General features: G+C 44.8%; 1 protein-coding gene across 2 annotated transcripts in view; it reads right to left on the bottom strand.

Moving 5' to 3' along the window:
- Nucleotides 1-18,812, bottom strand: part of LOC110522946 (A disintegrin and metalloproteinase with thrombospondin motifs 6) — a 145,915-nt gene that overhangs the window by 19,689 nt on the left and 107,414 nt on the right. For both annotated transcript variants that reach the window (XM_036977579.1, XM_036977580.1), the window contains exons 15-18: nt 7,949-8,051; nt 5,897-6,030; nt 4,089-4,212; nt 1,256-1,336 (exon numbers count right to left, since the gene is read on the bottom strand). In XM_036977579.1, coding sequence (XP_036833474.1) covers nt 1,256-1,336; nt 4,089-4,212; nt 5,897-6,030; nt 7,949-8,051 — 442 coding nt within the window. The remainder of the gene's footprint in view (nt 1-1,255; nt 1,337-4,088; nt 4,213-5,896; nt 6,031-7,948; nt 8,052-18,812) is intronic.

Here is an 18,812-nt window from a genome sequence, read left to right as displayed (position 1 = left end):
CAACAGACACTGTGCAGCACTCAGGGCGAGCTCACACACACGCGCGCACGCACGCACGCACGCACGCACACACACACACACACACACACACACACACACACACACACACACACACACACTCTCTCACCTTTCAGAGGGAAAGAGAAAACTCACACACGCACACACTCTTCAGGTGAAAGCTTGGAAGAATCCCATGAATACCATTCCTGCTGGTCGTCAAAACAAAGAAGTCGTCTCCAAGCACAACACATCTCAAAATATCCATTTTCTCAGAGTTGAAATGGGGCCAAATTGAGGAGAAACGATCCAAACACTGTGTTCCCTCTCTCTCTATCTGTCTCTAGCTGATTCCTCATGCGTATGCACTTTGCAGCATTTACGCACTTCATTACAACAATACTTACGTGACTCCTCCTGTTTTGGGGGATAGCTTACATAATGCAGTCTTTACTGCCACCTCGTCTGCACATTCAAACAGTGAGCTCTCAGTCCATCTCCACTGCTAAAGGCAGCCTCACACAACTTTACCAAGACCAAATACTCCCACAGCTTTTAGGGCCTGTCACACATTGCTTGGAAGGGACATAGAGAGTGCCGTCTACACAATAGGACACAAAGTGGCAATCGTTAAAACGTATGTATCAAATAAAACAAATGTTGATATATAAATATTCTGCTATCCACTTGAATCCACGAGGGCCTCAGGGCTGTCGCCGCGGGGCTGTAAATCGAACAGCGCCTGACGTTTCAAAGCCTGACTTCAGTCCTCCGTCAACAACCTGAGCTGTAAATTCACCACTCGGTCACACGGCTAAACTCCCTCGTTAATGTCAGCCCACGACAACAACACTAAACGGGCTTGTTTGATTGTTTTGATGCCGACTGTCAGAGCTGTGAATGTTGTTCCGTTTTCGTCTGGAACGAAGAGGGAGAGACCAACGTTCCAGAGGGAGAGACCAACGCCAAAGACTCCAAAGGCTGAATATATTTAGAAATACATTGTCTGCTCTGCTCTCGACTGAGAAAGCACGAGGTGGTGCGGAAACCAGAATCTTTAAACCAGGAACTGAAGCAATACCCTCCAATATGAAACAGGTTCATTTCAAACTGCTTCACAGTAGTGTAGCACTAATTGTGTGGAGTTATGGACTTAGAACCTTTTCAGATGTAGAGACTGTGAAGAAACACAGGATGATCAAAATCATTCGAACGACGACCGTCCTGTCCCGTATAGCGTTGGAAAGAGGTCACTTACCGATGTAGTTCTTGGACATGGAGACTTCTTGGATTTCTATGTGGACTGATCCCCTTGGTATCAGAACAACCTCCATGTAACCTGGTAGAGAAAAGGACACCACCATTACAGAGACACAGCAAATTTGTTTTTTAGATGCATTACTGGACATACCATAGAAGGAGAAAGTGCTTTTGCCTCCCTATAGACTAGTCTTGGAACCAGAGCCAGGATGAAGCCATATCTCCACTCCGAGTCCTTCACCGGATGATGTAATTAATGCAAATATATTATGTTTCCATTTATGTTTTGACAACATGTTTCTCAACTCCCAAAACCATACGCTTTATCATTGGGTGACAAAGGGGGGTGGGGTGGGTGGGGGGGAACACACAGAAGTGTTTGGCTACAGTGCTCTGTTGGCTCTAGGACAGGGCTGCTCTGCCAAAAAGACAATACGTTCCTGAGTTTTTACCTTGCCTTTCTGCACGAGGATGTGTCTCCCGGAAAGTGCTTACAAACTTGTGGTGTTTGGCAGCTTTCAGAATGCACAGGGGAATGGACTCGCTATGAAACACATACTCTTCTCTACACACTGCTGTCTCCTCTACATTACACAGTCCTCTTCTCTGATCCTCTCTTCTTTACACTGCTGTCTCCTCTACATTACACAGTCCTCTTCTCTGATCCTCTCTTCTTTACACTGCTGTCTCCTCTACATTACACAGTCCTCTTCTCTGAGCCTCTCTTCTTTACACTGCTGTCTCCTCTACATTACACAGTCCTCTTCTCTGATCCTCTCTTCTTTACACTGCTGTCTCCTCTACATTACACAGTCCTCTTCTCTGAGCCTCTCTTCTTTACACTGCTGTCTCCTCTACATTACACAGTCCTCTTCTCTGATCCTCTCTTCTTTACACTGCTGTCTCCTCTACATTACACAGTCCTCTTCTCTAAGCCTCTCTTCTTTACACTGCTGTCTCCTCTACATTACACAGTCCTCTTCTCTGATCCTCTCTTCTTTACACTGCTGTCTCCTCTACATTACACAGTCCTCTTCTCTGAGCCTCTCTTCTTTACACTGCTGTCTCCTCTACATTACACAGTCCTCTTCTCTGAGCCTCTCTTCTTTACACTGCTGTCTCCTCTACATTACACAGTCCTCTTCTCTGAGCCTCCCTTCTTTACACTGCTGTCTCCTCTACATTACACAGTCCTCTTCTCTGAGCCTCCCTTCTTTACACTGCTGTCTCCTCTACATTACACAGTCCTCTTCTCTGAGCCTCTCTTCTTTACACTGCTGTCTCCTCTACATTACACAGTCCTCTTCTATGATCCTCTCTTCTTTACACTGCTGTCTCCTCTACATTACACAGTCCTCTTCTCTGAGCCTCTCTTCTTTACACTGCTGTCTCCTCTACATTACACAGTCCTCTTCTCTGAGCCTCTCTTCTTTACACTGCTGTCTCCTCTACATTACACAGTCCTCTTCTCTGAGCCTCTCTTCTTTACACTGCTGTCTCCTCTACATTACACAGTCCTCTTCTCTAAGCCTCTCTTCTTTACACTGCTGTCTCCTCTACATTACACAGTCCTCTTCTCTGAGCCTCTCTTCTTTACACTGCTGTCTCCTCTACATTACACAGTCCTCTTCTCTGAGCCTCTCTTCTTTACACTGCTGTCTCCTCTACATTACACAGTCCTCTTCTCTGAGCCTCTCTTCTTTACACTGCTGTCTCCTCTACATTACACAGTCCTCTTCTCTAAGCCTCTCTTCTTTACACTGCTGTCTCCTCTACATTACACAGTCCTCTTCTCTGAGCCTCTCTTCTTTACACTGCTGTCTCCTCTACATTACACAGTCCTCTTCTCTGAGCCTCTCTTCTTTACACTGCTGTCTCCTCTACATTACACAGTCCTCTTCTCTGAGCCTCTCTTCTTTACACTGCTGTCTCCTCTACATTACACAGTCCTCTTCTCTGATCCTCTCTTCTTTACACTGCTGTCTCCTCTACATTACACAGTCCTCTTCTCTGAGCCTCTCTTCTTTACACTGCTGTCTCCTCTACATTACACAGTCCTCTTCTCTAAGCCTCTCTTCTTTACACTGCTGTCTCCTCTACATTACACAGTCCTCTTCTCTAAGCCTCTCTTCTTTACACTGCTGTCTCCTCTACATTACACAGTCCTCTTCTCTGATCCTCTCTTCTTTACACGTTACACATCTCTACACCGAGTGTACAAAACATTGGGAACACCTGCTCTTTCCACGACCTAGAATGACCAGGTGAATCCAGGTGAAAGCTCTGAACCCTTATTGATGTTACCTGTTAAATCCACTTAAAGGAGGATTTGTAAGCCTTGAAACAACTGAGACACGGAGTGGGCAAGACAAAAGATTTAAGTGCCTTTGAACGGGGTATGGTAGTAGGTGCCAGGCGCACCGGTTTGAGTGTGTCAAGAACTGCAACGCTGCTGGGTTTTTCACACTCAACAGTTTCCTGTGTGTATCAGCAATGGTCCACCACCCAAAGGACATCCAGCCACCTTGACACAACTGTGGGAATCATTGGAGTCGACATGGTCCAGCATCCCAGTGGAACGCTTTCGACACCTTGTAGTCCCGATGAACTGAGGCTGTTCTGAGAGTAAAAGGGGGTGCAACTCAATATGAGGAAGGTGTTCCTAATATTTGTCCTCTCAGTGTACATACTACTCTCCCACTACGTGTACTTGCTCAGAGGGGAGACCCTTCATGACCCTTCACCTTTTTCTTCAGTTTGGATGGAACTAAAACATTTGCACACCTGAAGTAAAGAGCCCTGTCAAGTTCTGTCCCCAGACTGGGTCTTACCGCCTCTGGGTAGGGAGTCATTGAACAGTCCCTCTGTGGCCTCACAGGTGCTGCCGTCCCCTCCACACACCCGACAGCGGTCCTCCTTGGCGTCCGAACCCAGGATGTTGTCACAGCCTACGTGCTGAGAGAGGAGACAGAGTACCATGTTATATTACTTTAAGTATAACTTATACCATAGTAACGCCACTGTTTAATAATACTGTAGTAATACCATAGTAATACCATAGTAATAAAGAAAAGTGCTGAAGAAGTGACTTCAAGTCTGTGGAAGCTGCATGGAGCAGCAGTTTTACGTCAGTTAAAACGCTAACTCATGATTGGACAGTAAGTGATTAGCAACCGTAGAACGACAGTTGGACGAGAGGGTCAGACTGAACAGTCGCTGAACAGTCGTTGAACTGCCAGTCTCTTTTAGAGAGTTACGGTAAAGTGAGTATCTCAGAGTTGTGTAGACTCCTCTAAAATGTGATAAGGATAATTAATGGGTGTCACCTTAATAATGACAGGAGAGAAAAATACATTTATTCTCACACATTCCTCGCTCTCATTCTCTCTCTCTCTCTCTCTCTCTCTCTCTCTCTCTCTCTCTCTCTCTCTCTCTCTCTCTCTCTCTCTCGCTCCGTCCACATTTCTCTGCTCTATCCCTATCTGTTTCTTCTCTCTTTCATTTTCCCCTTGTTCTCTCTCTCTCCCTTTGTCGTTCTCCATCACGTGCACAGGCCTACATGAAGCATTTTGAGTATTTCCGTGCAGCCTCCAGGCAGACGGTGTTCCAGAGATTAATCACGTCATGTCAGAGACTCTAGAAGACTCTAGAAGACCAACTGCTGCTGAAATAAAAAGGCACATTGGACTGTGACTAGGAATGAACATGTCCCAGTGCTTTTTGGGAAGAAACCTCCAACACACACACACACACACACACACACACACCCTAACCCGATTGTACACATACTGTACAGTGTCCACACACAGAACAAAGACAGCAGTAGATGCCAGATCTCCTTAATAAACACGTTATTTTCAGCTTTCTTCAACTCATAAACCTATTTTGAACGTAAATTCAAACCTTATTTTAAACAAACGCCCAGTGGTGAAATAAATGACAGTGTCTTTCAACTCAACTTCCACGTTAATCTGGGTAGCCAGTTTCCTGAGGAGAACTTCAAAACAATCCGAGACATGATCTGTTGAGTTGTGATAAGAGTCTAGATTAAAACCTCTGCCAACCACTCAATGAAAACCAACTGACTGAAACTCCACGTTTTGTTCTAACGCTACATTGTTCCATATTGGATAATGGTATTTCCTTGCTGTCTCTCAGTCACTTTCCCCCAGTCAGTCAGTATCATATAAACAAGGTCCCTTGAGATAAGAAGGAACACAAACACTGTGACTACAAACTGTACAAACTGAGTCACAGGCTGAGTTTTGTCGGGTCAGGTTTCCTGGTCAGGTCACATGGTCAGGATCATTACATTAGGTTATACAGTCATCCCGTTTATTAGCTTATCTATCACAATGTAACCAGGTCATAGCCATGGTAAAGTGTTTCTCCTATGGGGGAGTCAGCACCATACCGGCTGGGCCCTGACTGGAAGCAGCGTGGGTCTGTTTGACTGGGGTGAGTCACAGCGTGGGAACCAGAAGCACTACTTTTATCTGGGGAAATGTACAGTAATTGAAAGGACAGCCTAAATATTACCACCACTACGTCACAAGAACACTTATCACACTCAAGACAGACAAACAGACACACACAAAGACACACTCTCTCTCTCTCTCTCTCTCTCTCTCTCTCTCACCTTGCACTCTCCATTGATGCAGATGTCCAGTGAGTCGGCCTGGCAGCGTGTTCCATCGATGACGGCCGGGGAGCGCTCGGTGTAGAAGTTATATCCCTCCGCCAGACAGTTCAGAGCACATGGCTTCACGCCACCTGGAACACACAGGGCAGAGGTCAGAAGGTACTGGACAAACCTCCACAGGGCAGGGGTCGACTCCTGTACACATAGTTATACATACAGTAGGGAGATATCAGACACAACTTAATATATAATAATAATTTTACACATGGGTGGCATGACCTTTGGCATTGTAAGTGCCATGCTTAGCCAACTAGACCACGTCGACCTCAAACTTAGAGACATTTCTCACAATGTGACTTTTGATAACCTGTGTCTACACCCACCGGCCACAGACAGAAAACTAAGGTTCAGCCATAACGACTACAGGTTCAAACACATTATAACACATGTTCTATTTAAGCAATGAGGCACGAGGGGGTATGTGGTATATGGCCAATATACCACGGCTAAGGGCTCTTCTTGCGCACGAAGCAACGCGGAGTGCCTGGATACAGCCCTTAGCCGTGGTATATTGGCCATATACCACAAACCCCAAGGTTCCTTATTGCTATTATAAACTGGTTACCAACGTAATTAGAGCAGTAAAAATACATGTTTTGTCATACCCGTGGTATACGGTCTGAATATACTATGGCTGTCAGCCAATCAGCATTCAGGACTCGAAACGGCCAGTTTATAAATAACAGTTGATTCACATCATACCCATCATGTGTGCCATGATGAGTGACATGACTATGAATACATCTATCTATAAGAAAATAATACAGTTTACAATATAGATTTTTTATCCCAGAAAACCTTTTGTGGTGCTAGTTGTGAGCCAAGAGTCTGTGCCAGAACATGAACCCAGGCCTTGTTCTCTGCTCTCCTCTAGAGTTTGTTGATAATAATAAAGACTGCTATTAGTCATGCTTAGATCTGATCCTGGACCTGGGGCCTGACGTCACTTCAGTACTGACACTGGGAGATATAGCTGGGGCTGCCATGACACTCACACATACACACACACACACACACACACACACACACACACACACACACACACACACACACAGTGACATCCACGCTGAGGTTTTCTCCAACCTCTACATGTAGACTGACAGTCCAATAGATTTGTACCAGCTACAGAGGAGCTCATAGCGTTGACTAATGGGAGTTGTGATAACAGAGTTCAACTTATAGCGCAACGGCCTGGGACAGAGTAGGACTAGACTGTGCTTTATGAGTTGCATGTGTGCGCGCGCGTGTGTGTGTGCGTGTGCATGCGTGTGTGTGTTTCTTTGTGAGTAACTTTCCACTGCAATCTCTAGTGAAAATTAGAGAACACACACAGGTGTTGGATGTTAATTTGACCAGTGTTGTCACAGCAAAATAATCCTGCAGCAACAGGATTTGAACGTTTCGTACATAATGTTGCGTAGGTGGTTAGGCTATTAGCTGGCCAAAATCAGGCTGCAAGAAAAGTGCAAAAATATAATGACGTGCGGCTTTTCAGTGAATGTGTGTAAATAGTGAAGCTCATCTGCATTTCCAGCAGCTATAGAGGGATCAAATTAATAACCTACATCTGTAAGGTAATAGTAAGTCCTGGTGCCAATTCATCAATTGTAGCCCAGATAGTGATGACCCAGAATTCAAGCCTCAATGCACCCAAATCCCACCCCTCCCACACTCCCACTCCAATGTCTTCATTGAGGGCTAAAGAGTTGGAATGGCTGTCTAGAGGGCCATCAAACACAATGTGGGAATCCCAGGAATTCTGGGCCTATCAAACAGTCCTGCCTACTGTTGGTATTAGATGTGTACACAACACAGTCACAGAGAGAAGCCTTTGGACTGTCACTGAGGGCCAGAGAGGACCACAGACTCTGGGAAGCTACTGTATGATGAAAGGTATCAAAGCGCCGAATAAACTACTGCAAACGGGAAGAGAAAGACAGCGGAATGGACGGGAGCGATTGGTGGATTAATGCATTATTCCGATCTCACCTCCAGTGTAGGGCTTCCAGTTGTAGTATTTCCCACGGAACGGCATGCTGTCGAAGTCGGCACACTGCTTCACCCGGAAGTCCCGGGATCCCGATGGGCATGCCTGGAAAACAACGAATCAAAAACAACACATTAGAATGTTGGGATGGATAACAAACCCTAGTTTAACTAACCTTAGTACAGTCTATTGTCTGTGAAGACTTTTCCCTAAAACCACTCTATTCTGGCCTGAGACAGTCTGTTATGTTATTATTTCTCTCATGCAGAGAACAATATGTTTTGTGTTTGGAACAACTGCTTTGTTTTCCCTGGTGATTTGTTTGAGTGTGTAATTACAAACATCCCCGCTGGGTCGGCCCTGTCTGGTACAGAATAGACTCGGGCTGTGCTGGGGATTGGGTTAGGACTGGGGATTGGGTTAGGGGTTAGGACTGGGGATGGGGTTAGGGGTTAGGACTGGGGATGGGGCTAGGACTGGGGATGGGGTTAGGGGTTAGGACTGGGGATGGGGTTAGGGGTTAGGACTGGGGATGGTGTTAGGACTGGGGATGGAGTTAGGACTGGGGTTAGGGTTAGGACTGGGGATGGGGTTAGGACTGGGGATGGGGTTAGAGCTGGGGATGGGGTTAGGTTAGGGCTGGGGTTAGGGTTAGGGCTGGGGTTAGGGTTAGAGCTGGGGTTAGGACTGGGGTTAGGGTTAGAGCTGGGGTTCGGGTTAGGACTGGGGATGGGGTTAGGGCTGGGGTTAGGGTTAGGGCTGGGGTTAGGGTTAGGGTTGGGGTTAGGGTTAGGACTGGGGATGGGGTTATGGCTGGGGATAGGGTTAGGGCTGGGGTTAGGGTTAGGGCTGGGGTTAGGGCTGTGGTTATGGCTGGGGCTGGGGTTAGGGTTAGGGCTGGAGATGGGGTTAGGGCTGGGGATGGGGTTAGGGCTGGGGATGGGGTTAGGGCTGGAGATGGGGTTAGGGCTGTAGATGGGGTTAGGGCTGGGGATGGGGTTAGGGCTGGAGATGGGGTTAGGGCTGGAGATGGGGTTAGGGCTGGAGATGGGGTTAGGGCTGTAGATGGGGTTAGGGCTGGGGATGGGGTTAGGGCTGGGGTTAGGGCTGGAGATGGGGTTAGGGCTGGGGTTAGGGCTGGGGATGGGGTTAGGGTTAGGGTTAGGACTGGGGTTAGGGCTGGGGATGTCATTAGGGCTGGGGTTAGGGCTGGGGATGTCATTAGGGCTGGGGTTATGGCCGGGGTTAGGGTTAGGGCTGGGGTTAGGGGCTGGGGTTAGGGGTTAGGGCTGGGGTTAGGACAGGGGTTAGGGCTGGGGTTAGGACAGCGGTTAGGGCTGGGGATGTCATTAGGGCTGGGGTTAGGGCTGGGGCTGGCCTTGAATGGGGGCTGGGCCGGATCGACACTATTTGGTTCAGACTCGACTGGGGCGGGGGTAAGGTGCTGGGGTTGCGGTTGGGGCTAGCATTAGAGATGAGGCTGGAGCTAGGACTGGGACAGGTACTGGAGCCAGGGCCGGGGCCAGTACTGGGGCTTAGGTTGGTGTTCTATGCCTTGGAAGGCTCTCCATTTGGATCAGGGAAGAGGCAAATACAGTATTGTTGAAAACATTCTCTGTCTGGGAACTTTCTCTCTTGTCTCTCCAGATGAAACTGTGACTAGTGATGTCCAGCCACCCGACAACCTGCCCACTAGACCCCATCCCCTCCTCCCTTCTGCGGAACATCTCTGGAGAACTTCTCCCATTGCTCACTTCCCTCATCAACTCATCCCTGACCACTGGCTGCCTCCCCTCTGACTTCAAGATGGCCAGAGTGGTTCCCCTCCTCAAGAAACCAACACCCGCTCTCCCGACGCTGACTCTCTCTCCTCTGTTCTCCTCCTCCTGGATCTTCGACGCCGTGAACCATCAGATCCTCCTTCTCCACCCTCTCAGGGCTGGAGGTCTCAAGCTCTGGACTGCATCCCACCTGGCAGGTCCAGCTCAGCCCAGTCAAAGCGCTTCTCTGTCCTGGCATCCCAATCAGCGGCGTCCCTACCCATCTTCCAAAAACGTCTGAAACCCTACCTCTTTACAGAGTATTGTAAATAAATCCCACGGCACACCCCCCCCCCCCTCCCTCTCCAACCCCAAAATGTAATTCAAATGTTTTAAAATGTGCTTGTTTTTTCCTACTACCACTGACTTTGCTGAGGGAACATAACGACTTCTTTGAGGGGGAAATGTACTTGTTCCGATTGTGGTGTGTCGTGGTCTCACCTAGCTATCTTAAACAACTAACTCTCACAGTCTTGCGTCAGATTTAGACGTTAATCCGTGTTTCTCAAACGTCACATTTCAAAGTTGTTACAAACGTAAAATGTGTGTTCAAGGTTAAGTTTTGGCATTAACTCTGAATGGTTAAGGTAAGGGTTAAGGTTTGGGACAGGCAAAAAAACAAAATCTCAAAAACAACTTTCTTTCGCTGGATTCAAACTGGCAACCTTTTGGAATCAGAGGCAGATGCTTACGCCCATTCGACCATCCCCAACACCCTAGCAAAACAGAGACTTACTTGAAGGTAACAACAACGCCAACTAATTGTAAGTCGCTCTGGAATACAACGTCTGCTTAAATAACTAAAAATGTCCATGTAAATGTATGTGTGTGTGTGCGTGTGCGTATGCGAGGGCCAACAGCACTTTCCCTCAGGACAAACAAAGACTCTCAGTGAGCTCAGGTCAAAGCTATATACTGTATTTCACAGGCTGAAAGTAGAGCAGGATAAACAGGCCTGAACACACAAACACGCAGGCACACACACACACTACAGGCCTGAACCCAGCTGAAGGAAAGGGTGACTGACTTTCATTACTATTGAAGTAAGGGCCCAGTCAGTTCCATCATGCAGCTCTGGTGAGAAAAGACAGAGTGAAATACAGTACTAGGGTAAGATTAGCGATTGAATCATTTGTGTGATGTTGATCGAGACAGCGCTTCGACAACTAAGAGGCTACATCAAACGCGGCCAATACGCTTGAGTTTTTTTTCTTCTTCTCCAATAGTGAGTTTTTCCCACTATGCACCGGGAACTATAAGAAGTATAGAACTGTAAGGTATGGATCCAACCCTCTCAGTCACTCCTATCGTAACCAGCGTCTTCTCCAGCCACTCTGGTTAACACAATGTCTGTGTCCGCCACCACAGAGGAACTCCCAGCAGGCCTCCCACCCTCCATTGTTGTCCTGCTTCCCATTGAGAGGTGACATTTAATAGTACACACGCACCGATGACATTTAGAAGTGACATGTTGATTATCCCTAACGCAGTCCTGGTGGATTATGTGAACTGGCGACAGGGGACAGTGCCAGGGAGGGAGGGAGTCAGCATTATCTCATTGTTGTGAAAGAGAGAACAATTGAGTGCTGACCTCTGCTCAGCAGGGAACAATGACCAGGGCAGGAACCGCAGGCCATAGGGGAGGGCTGGGAGTGTGTGTGTGTAAATGAATGAAGTCATAACACACACACTCACATACACACCACACCGGTCAGCGCTGTGGGAGAGATTAGCCTTTAGCTCAGACCCCATGGCTAGCGGCTAGCAATCTCCTCTGATAGCTGTGGGGTTAGTCTAGCGTGTCTGTATGTTATGACTTAATTCATTTGCACACACACTCCCAGTGTTTGACCTTCATTACTACAAGGCTTCATGTCCAGGCCAGAGCTGTCAACGCCAGACTCGCTCTACACTCTCTGCTCTCTCTGAAATTACGATACGTGTTTTTGTTTGTGTGTGTGTGTGTGTGTGTGTGTGTGTGCGTGTGTGTGTGTGTGTGTGTGTGTGTGTGTGTGCGTGTGTGAGCGTGTGTGTGCGTGTGTGTGCGTGTGTGAGCGTGTGTGTGCGTGTGTGTGCGTGTGTGTGTGTGTGTGTGTGTGTGTGTGTGTGTGTGTGTGTGTGTGTAGGAGCTCTGTGGACGCACTACGGTCGGGGCAATGAAACGGTGGTCTGGGACGATGTTTGTTTTCCAAAGTAAACGTTCGATGCTTGCTCTCAACTGTTATTTTTAAGATTTGTGGTTGACTATCCACAAGCCTCCTAACTGGCTCAATTTTCAGCTTCAGAAAAAAAAGGCCCACCTTGAAATAGTTAGGAGGAGTGGGGTGCTGGGGGGGGGTTGAGTTTGCAGCCATACACAATATTTGTTCAAAGTATTTTTTAGGACTAAAGTAAGGTACTTGAATTAACTTTCATAGAATTTAAAGGAACATTTTGCATTGCGTTGTGTGTAACAATAAGATCTTTACTGGGACGTTCAAACGTTGTTTCAACACAAACGAAACCTAAATTCACCTGGACAAAAGCATTTATTTGACCATTGTTTTCACCAAGCTAGCATCCTCAGTGCTCTCTGTTATCCCAAAACCACTCGTGCGTTAAATCTTCCATCAATCAAAGTCAGTGATACTCCATTCAGTACCTTGACAGAGTCAGAGAGGCAGGTAATTGCCTTCCGTGAATGGCTGAGGTTTACTTTGCTCTACCAAAAGGGAACAAACAACTTAACCCTTTACAGGAGGGAAAGCCTTCTTAGAATCTTCTTCCTCCTAGCAACCTTAAAAATAGAGGGATCCCAACAAACCGGGAACATTCCCAGAACATTAGCTAAGATTCTAAATAGGTTTTTTTTATCTAACATTAGGATGATAACATCCCAAAACCAAACATAAAAAATGTTCCCCTAACGTTCACTAAAATGTTGTGCACAACATCTGTGCAGAACGTTCCCCAAATGTTCTAACTAGGTTTTCAAGTAATGGAATAACACAATGTACCAGTAATGTTTTCCCAGCAAACCAAAACTGGTTCTGTGCAAGTTCCAAGAACATTCGTTAGGTTGCGGCAAATGTTCTGAGAACACAAACACTTTCCAGTTGTGCTGATGATTCTACAGTGTTTGTATAAAAACCTATGCCTGATGTTGCAAGAACGTTCCCAGAAGACATTTAGTTTGTTCTTTAAAGGTTTCCAGAATGTTTCATTAGATTGTGGTAACGGTCTGGGGGGGGAACACTGTGGGGTCATCACAAAAGATATGTTCCCAAAAAAAAAAGAAAACGGTGCAGTTGTGTGGATGATTCTACCGTGTTTATTTTAGGGTGCAAAAAAACATTTACCAGATGTGACAAGGTCATTCCTAGAACAACAAAATCTTGTCTGTTCTTTAAAGGTTCTCAAAATGTTTCATTAGGTTGTGGGAACAGTACGGTGGGAACATTGTGGGGACATCGCAAAAGATATGTTCCCAAAAAAAACAAAAAACTGTCCCGTTGTGATGACATTCAGATCATGTTTGCACAAAATCAGTGTGCACAAAACGTTCCTTGGATGTTGCAGGAATATTGACAAAACAGTCTTTCTGAGTTTTTGAAAGGTTCCCAGAACATTTAATTTGGCTGTGGGAACAGTGTGGGTACTTTACAAGAGATACAGGGCCTTCACAAAGCATTCACACCCCTTAAACCTTTCCAAATGTTGTTGTGTTACAGATAAAAATGGATTCATTTGAGATTTTGTGTCACTGGCCGACACACAATACCCCATAATGTCCAAGTGGAATTATATTTTTACAATTCACCCAACAGATCTGCATCAGGTTTTGGATTGAAACACTGTCAATAAAGTGGTGAATTGGGAGCTTTAACCGTGTGCGGTCCTTCTTGTTCTTTCCTAGTGTTCTTCATTAACCCAGCACCTATGTTTTTAAGGATGTGCATTTGACCACAAACTTTTCAAGAATTATTCAACCCATTAGTTATGGCAAGCCTAAGTAAGTTCAGGAGTAAAAATTTGCTTAACATGTCACATAATAAGTTGCATAGTTTTCACCATGATTTTTGAAGGACTACCTCATCTCTGTACCCCACATAGGGCTGTTATAGTGACCTTATTATCGCCACACCGGTGGTCACGAGTCATGAAGGCAGTCCACATGACCACATGACTGTTTAGTCATGGTAATTAGGCTTCTCCAAGCTCTGACGCTGCTGATGGTCATTAGTAGCCCACCAAACTTGCTAACTGCCTGGTAGTCAGCACTCTATTGTCCCTCTAATCAGTCTGACATCAATGCAAATGTATTCGCAAATCTAACCAAACACTTCATGAAAGCCCATGAGCTCATGTTGCGCAACATTTCTATATACTATGCATTTGCGTGCGAAAACAGAGTGATGGCTTCTATTAAAAAGAGGAGGATCCCATCAGCTTTCTATAGGCTAGGTCTACTATATTTATTTCTCAACTTTCCTCATATTAAGCACATTGCTTTTCTTTACAACAAGAGTATAGCCTACCTGGCATGGAAATGGAGATGCTAAATGTGTTTATGGTAATTAACGGTCAAATACCGTGAGACCGACAGTTATTTGTTTGACAATCACCGGCTGACAAAATGTTGTGACCGCCACAGTCCTAACCCCACACATACAATTATCTGTAAAGTCCATCAATCGAGCGGTGAATTTCAAACACAGATTCAACCTTAAAGACCAGGCAGGTTTACAATGCCTCACAAAGAAGGGCATCTATTGGTAGTCGGCTTGGGCAGTATACAGTATATACCGTATACCGGCGTATTTGGAAATAGCCAGGGAAGAATTTTTCAATTCCGTCAACACCATTGAAACTATTTCTTTTAAGTTTTTCCTGTACATTTTAATATTTGTAGCTATATTTTAAGTAAATACCTGCAGTCAACTTGTGCAATGCGTTAGGAGATAAAGCAGATTGTGTTCTTATTTCACCTGTCACATTATATAAAGCTTACTCAGTTCCCCAGCACAGTCACATGTTTGTTTGTAAATAGCACAAAAGCAGAAAGCATGAGCAGGTGAGTCCAACTGTGTATTGACAGGGGTCACGTTTTATATTGAAAGCCAACAGTGTTCTTTTTTCCTTTAATAGAGTGATCAAGGGCAGGCAACTATAGTTTTCCTTTCCAGAAAATACATTAGTGCAACACATTCAACATAAAATAGTTTCATTTTCATGAGATGACAGCAGAAGTGGGCAGCACACAATTGGCCCAGCGTCGTCCGGGTTAAGGTTTGGCCGGGGTCATTGCAAATAAGAATATTTTCTTAACTGACTTGCCTAGTTAAATAAAGGTTAAATCAAATAAAATGCCATGCTATTTGGCTGGCAGCTGCACAAGTAAATGAGCTTACAATGAAAAAGCAAGATCTTTTTTTTGTAAAAAAATGATGCATGGCCATGATATTTCTAATGTTTAGGCCTGTCAGAGAAAGAATGGATATAAGATATAAATGTCCCTTCCTAAATTCTCATCCGAGTTTAGAATTGCAACTGAAGCACAATATTAGTCTGATGCCGAGCAGAACTTACAAAATTAAGCATTTTAGACTTGTGTTTACAAAACACAACAAGATATTTTTTAGGAGTTTTATATTTTCCGACCTGCGTGAAAAACGCAGAATTATGCGTTATTAACAAGACCCTTAGTTTAACTTGCTATTTAAGTAAGTGGCTGAATTAATACGGTGACTGACGGGGGCAGCATATTATGTTTGAATTCTGCCATGTTTGAGAAGGCAAAGCCCTTTGGATGAGTTATTTGTACAGCTGCCACTGCTATCTTGATTTCCTTGCGTTTTTTCTCCTCTCTGTTCTCAATCTGTTTGCTCCTCCCCCCTATTCTCCCCCCTATTCTCCCTGCAGGGCAGGCAGGCCGGTTGCCCTAGCAACTCCAGACTCCACAGTTCACAGAGCCAGTACTGGAGAGCCGGTACTGGAGAGCCAGTACTGGAGAGCCAGTACTGCATGAGTCAAAACATTGTTCATTTGCACAATGACTCTCGTTCACATTCCAAACTCACCAAAAAAGACATTCGGTAGCTCCTACCTATGTATAACTTTATGAGCCGGATTGCAATTCATTTATTTTCATTTGCAGTCGTTAGCATATTTCGCTAGCAACCTCCATGCAAATTCGCTATTATTTGTTTTGTTAGCATTCTGGTAATATACTTTTTTTTTGGCGCCTACTTGTGTATTAAACTGGTAATACCGTAAATCCTGAGGTGAGAGAAGGACGGTATGACAATATAAAAAATCTGGATACAGCCCACCCTAATTGGTAGATGGGTAGAAATGAAAAAAGAAGACATTGAATATCTCTTTGAGCATGGTGATGTTATTAATTACACTTTGGATGGTGTATCAATACACCCAGTCACTACGAAGACACAGGCGCCCTTCCTAACTCAGTCGCCGGAGTGGAAGGAAACCACTCAGGGATTTCACAATGAGGCCAATCAGTGGTGACTTTAAAACAGTTACAACAACATTGTAGTTACTCCACAATACTGACCTAAATGACAGAGTGAAAAGAAAGAAGCCTGTACAGAATATACATATTCCAAAACATGCATCCTGTTTGTAAAACTGCAAAAAATGTGCCAAAGAAATTAACTTTACGTCCTGAATACAAAGTGTTTTGTTTAGGGGCAAATTGCTTACCAAATTGCTTGACATTGAATGTTCTTGAGTGGCCTAGTTACAGTTTTGACTTAAATCAGCTTGAAAATCTATGACAAGACATGAAAATGGCTGTCTAGCAATGATCAACAACCAACTTGAGAGAGCTTGAAGAATTTCAAAAGAATAATGGGCAAATATTGTACAATCCAGGTGTGCAAAGCTCTTAGAGACGTATCCAGAAAGACAACTGTAATCGCTGCCAAAGGTGATTCTAACAGGTATTGACTCAGGGGTGTGAATACTTACAGTGGGGCAAAAAATTATTTAGGAAGCCACCAATTGTGCAAGTTCTCCCACTTAAAAAGATGAGAGAGGCCTGTAATTTTCATCTTAGGTACACTTCAACTATGACAGACAAAATTAGGGAAAAATCCAGAAAATCACATTGTAGGATTTTTAATGAATTGCTTCCTCCAGCTAAAAAAAAAGACAAGACAGGTACTTACTGTTGGAGCCAAAACACAGCTAAAAAAAGACAAGACCGAGGTACTTACTGTTGGAGCCAAAACACAGAGAGAGAATGAGCCGCACATTGTAATTGACGGGCAGTAAAGACAACACACAAGGTTTTTAAAAAAAAACTAGGTGTTATTTTAGATTCGGAACACATTGGGAATGTGACCAAAAAAGCTTTTTTACCACCTGAGGAACTTTGCCACGGTGCGGCCGTTTCTCTCTCCGGACGATACAGAGAGAATCATCCACGCTTTTATTACAAGCAGGCTTGACTACTGTAGTGCTCTCCCGTCTGGTCTACCCAAGAAAGCCGCTGGTCAACTGCAAAACATACAGAATGCTGCAGCACGGGTACTGACCAAGACCAGACGGAGAGCACGCGCATTACACCGGTTTTAGAATATAGATTCTTCTATTGGTTTTTAAATCAATCCACGATTGATGCACCCCAACACATGTCAGTCATGCTTTTAAGTAATGTCCTCTGTAGGTCCCTCAGGTCCTCTGGTACTGACCTTTTAACTATCCCAAAGCCTAGGACCAAGAGGCATGGAGAGACAGCCTTTAGTTACTATTCCTCCAGCCTTTGGGAATAGCCTGCCAGAGAACCTGAAGGGGGACTGAAACTGTGGACATTTTGAAAAGAGATATTAAAACACACCTTTTTCGCTTGGCTTTTCCTTAGGTTGCTTTTTAGTTGTTCACTTTATGACATTATTTTGTTTCTTTTTTTTTTTGTCTTGTGTTTGTTGTGTAGTAAACATTTCAGCTTTTTTTTTGTTTTTTTTTTCATCGTTTGTTTCTCCTTCCTGCGGAAGCACATTGCGTTTCATTCCATGTCTGAAATGTGCTGCATAAATAAAGCTTGATTTGATTTGATGAAGGAATATGTGGGATTGAACAATCTTTCGGACACGCAGCCAGATCATTAACCCTCTGGGCCGCCCGGGCATAGCCGTGGCCTTGTGTATCATATGATCAATCAGGGTACAGAACACAACTTATGATTTTGCTCTTTGCTTTTGCGTTTTTTTCTGGGGACCATTTTAATTGAAAACAATGAGGTAACTACAAACAGTAAGGTACTATATTGTCACCCAGAAATGATTTGATATTGAGATAAAAACGGCTGCATGGGACCTTTAAATCCATAAAAGATTATTACATTGAACCTGAATTCGTATTTGTATATTTATTATGTATAATCATTTTTCAGAATGGGCATTTGTATGTGTTTTGATTGAAATTGAGAATATTCTTTTTCTTATATAGTTCAAAGGCGACGTTCCCGACGACGTTCCCACCAGACTGTTCCCACAACCTAATGAAACATTCTGGGAACCTTTTGAATAACAGATTACCTGTGTTGTAGGAACGTTCTTGCATCATCAGCCGAATGTTTTATACAAACATTCTACAATCATCTCATAACACCGTCTTTGTGTTATGAGAACTTTTGCCGCAACCTAACGAACGTTCTGGGAACATTCACGGAACCAATTTTGGTTTGCTGGTATTGCTCTACGACCTTACAGGAATGAGAGAGAGGAATGGGGGAGAGAGAGTGTGAGAGAGAGTGAGAGTGAGAGAGAGAGAGAGTGAGATAGAGAGAGAGAGCGAGAGAGACAGAGAGAGAGAGACAAAGAGAGAGAGACAGAGCGAGAGAGAGAGAGAGAGACAGAGACAGAGAGAGAGAGAGGAGAGAGAGAGAGAGACAGAGAGAGAGAGAGAGACAGAGACAGAGACAGAGAGAGAGAGACAGAGAGAGCGAGAGAGAGAGAGAGAGAGACAGAGACAGAGAGAGAGAGGAGAGAGAGACAGAGAGAGAGAGAGAGAGGGGAGAGAGACAGAGAGAGGAGAGAGAGAG

The sequence above is a fragment of the Oncorhynchus mykiss genome, chromosome 5, assembly GCF_013265735.2.
Source record: "Oncorhynchus mykiss isolate Arlee chromosome 5, USDA_OmykA_1.1, whole genome shotgun sequence".
NCBI lineage: Eukaryota > Metazoa > Chordata > Actinopteri > Salmoniformes > Salmonidae > Oncorhynchus > Oncorhynchus mykiss.
The sequence above is the reverse complement of the archived record's forward strand: the minus strand, read 5'-3'. Positions and strand labels throughout refer to the sequence as shown.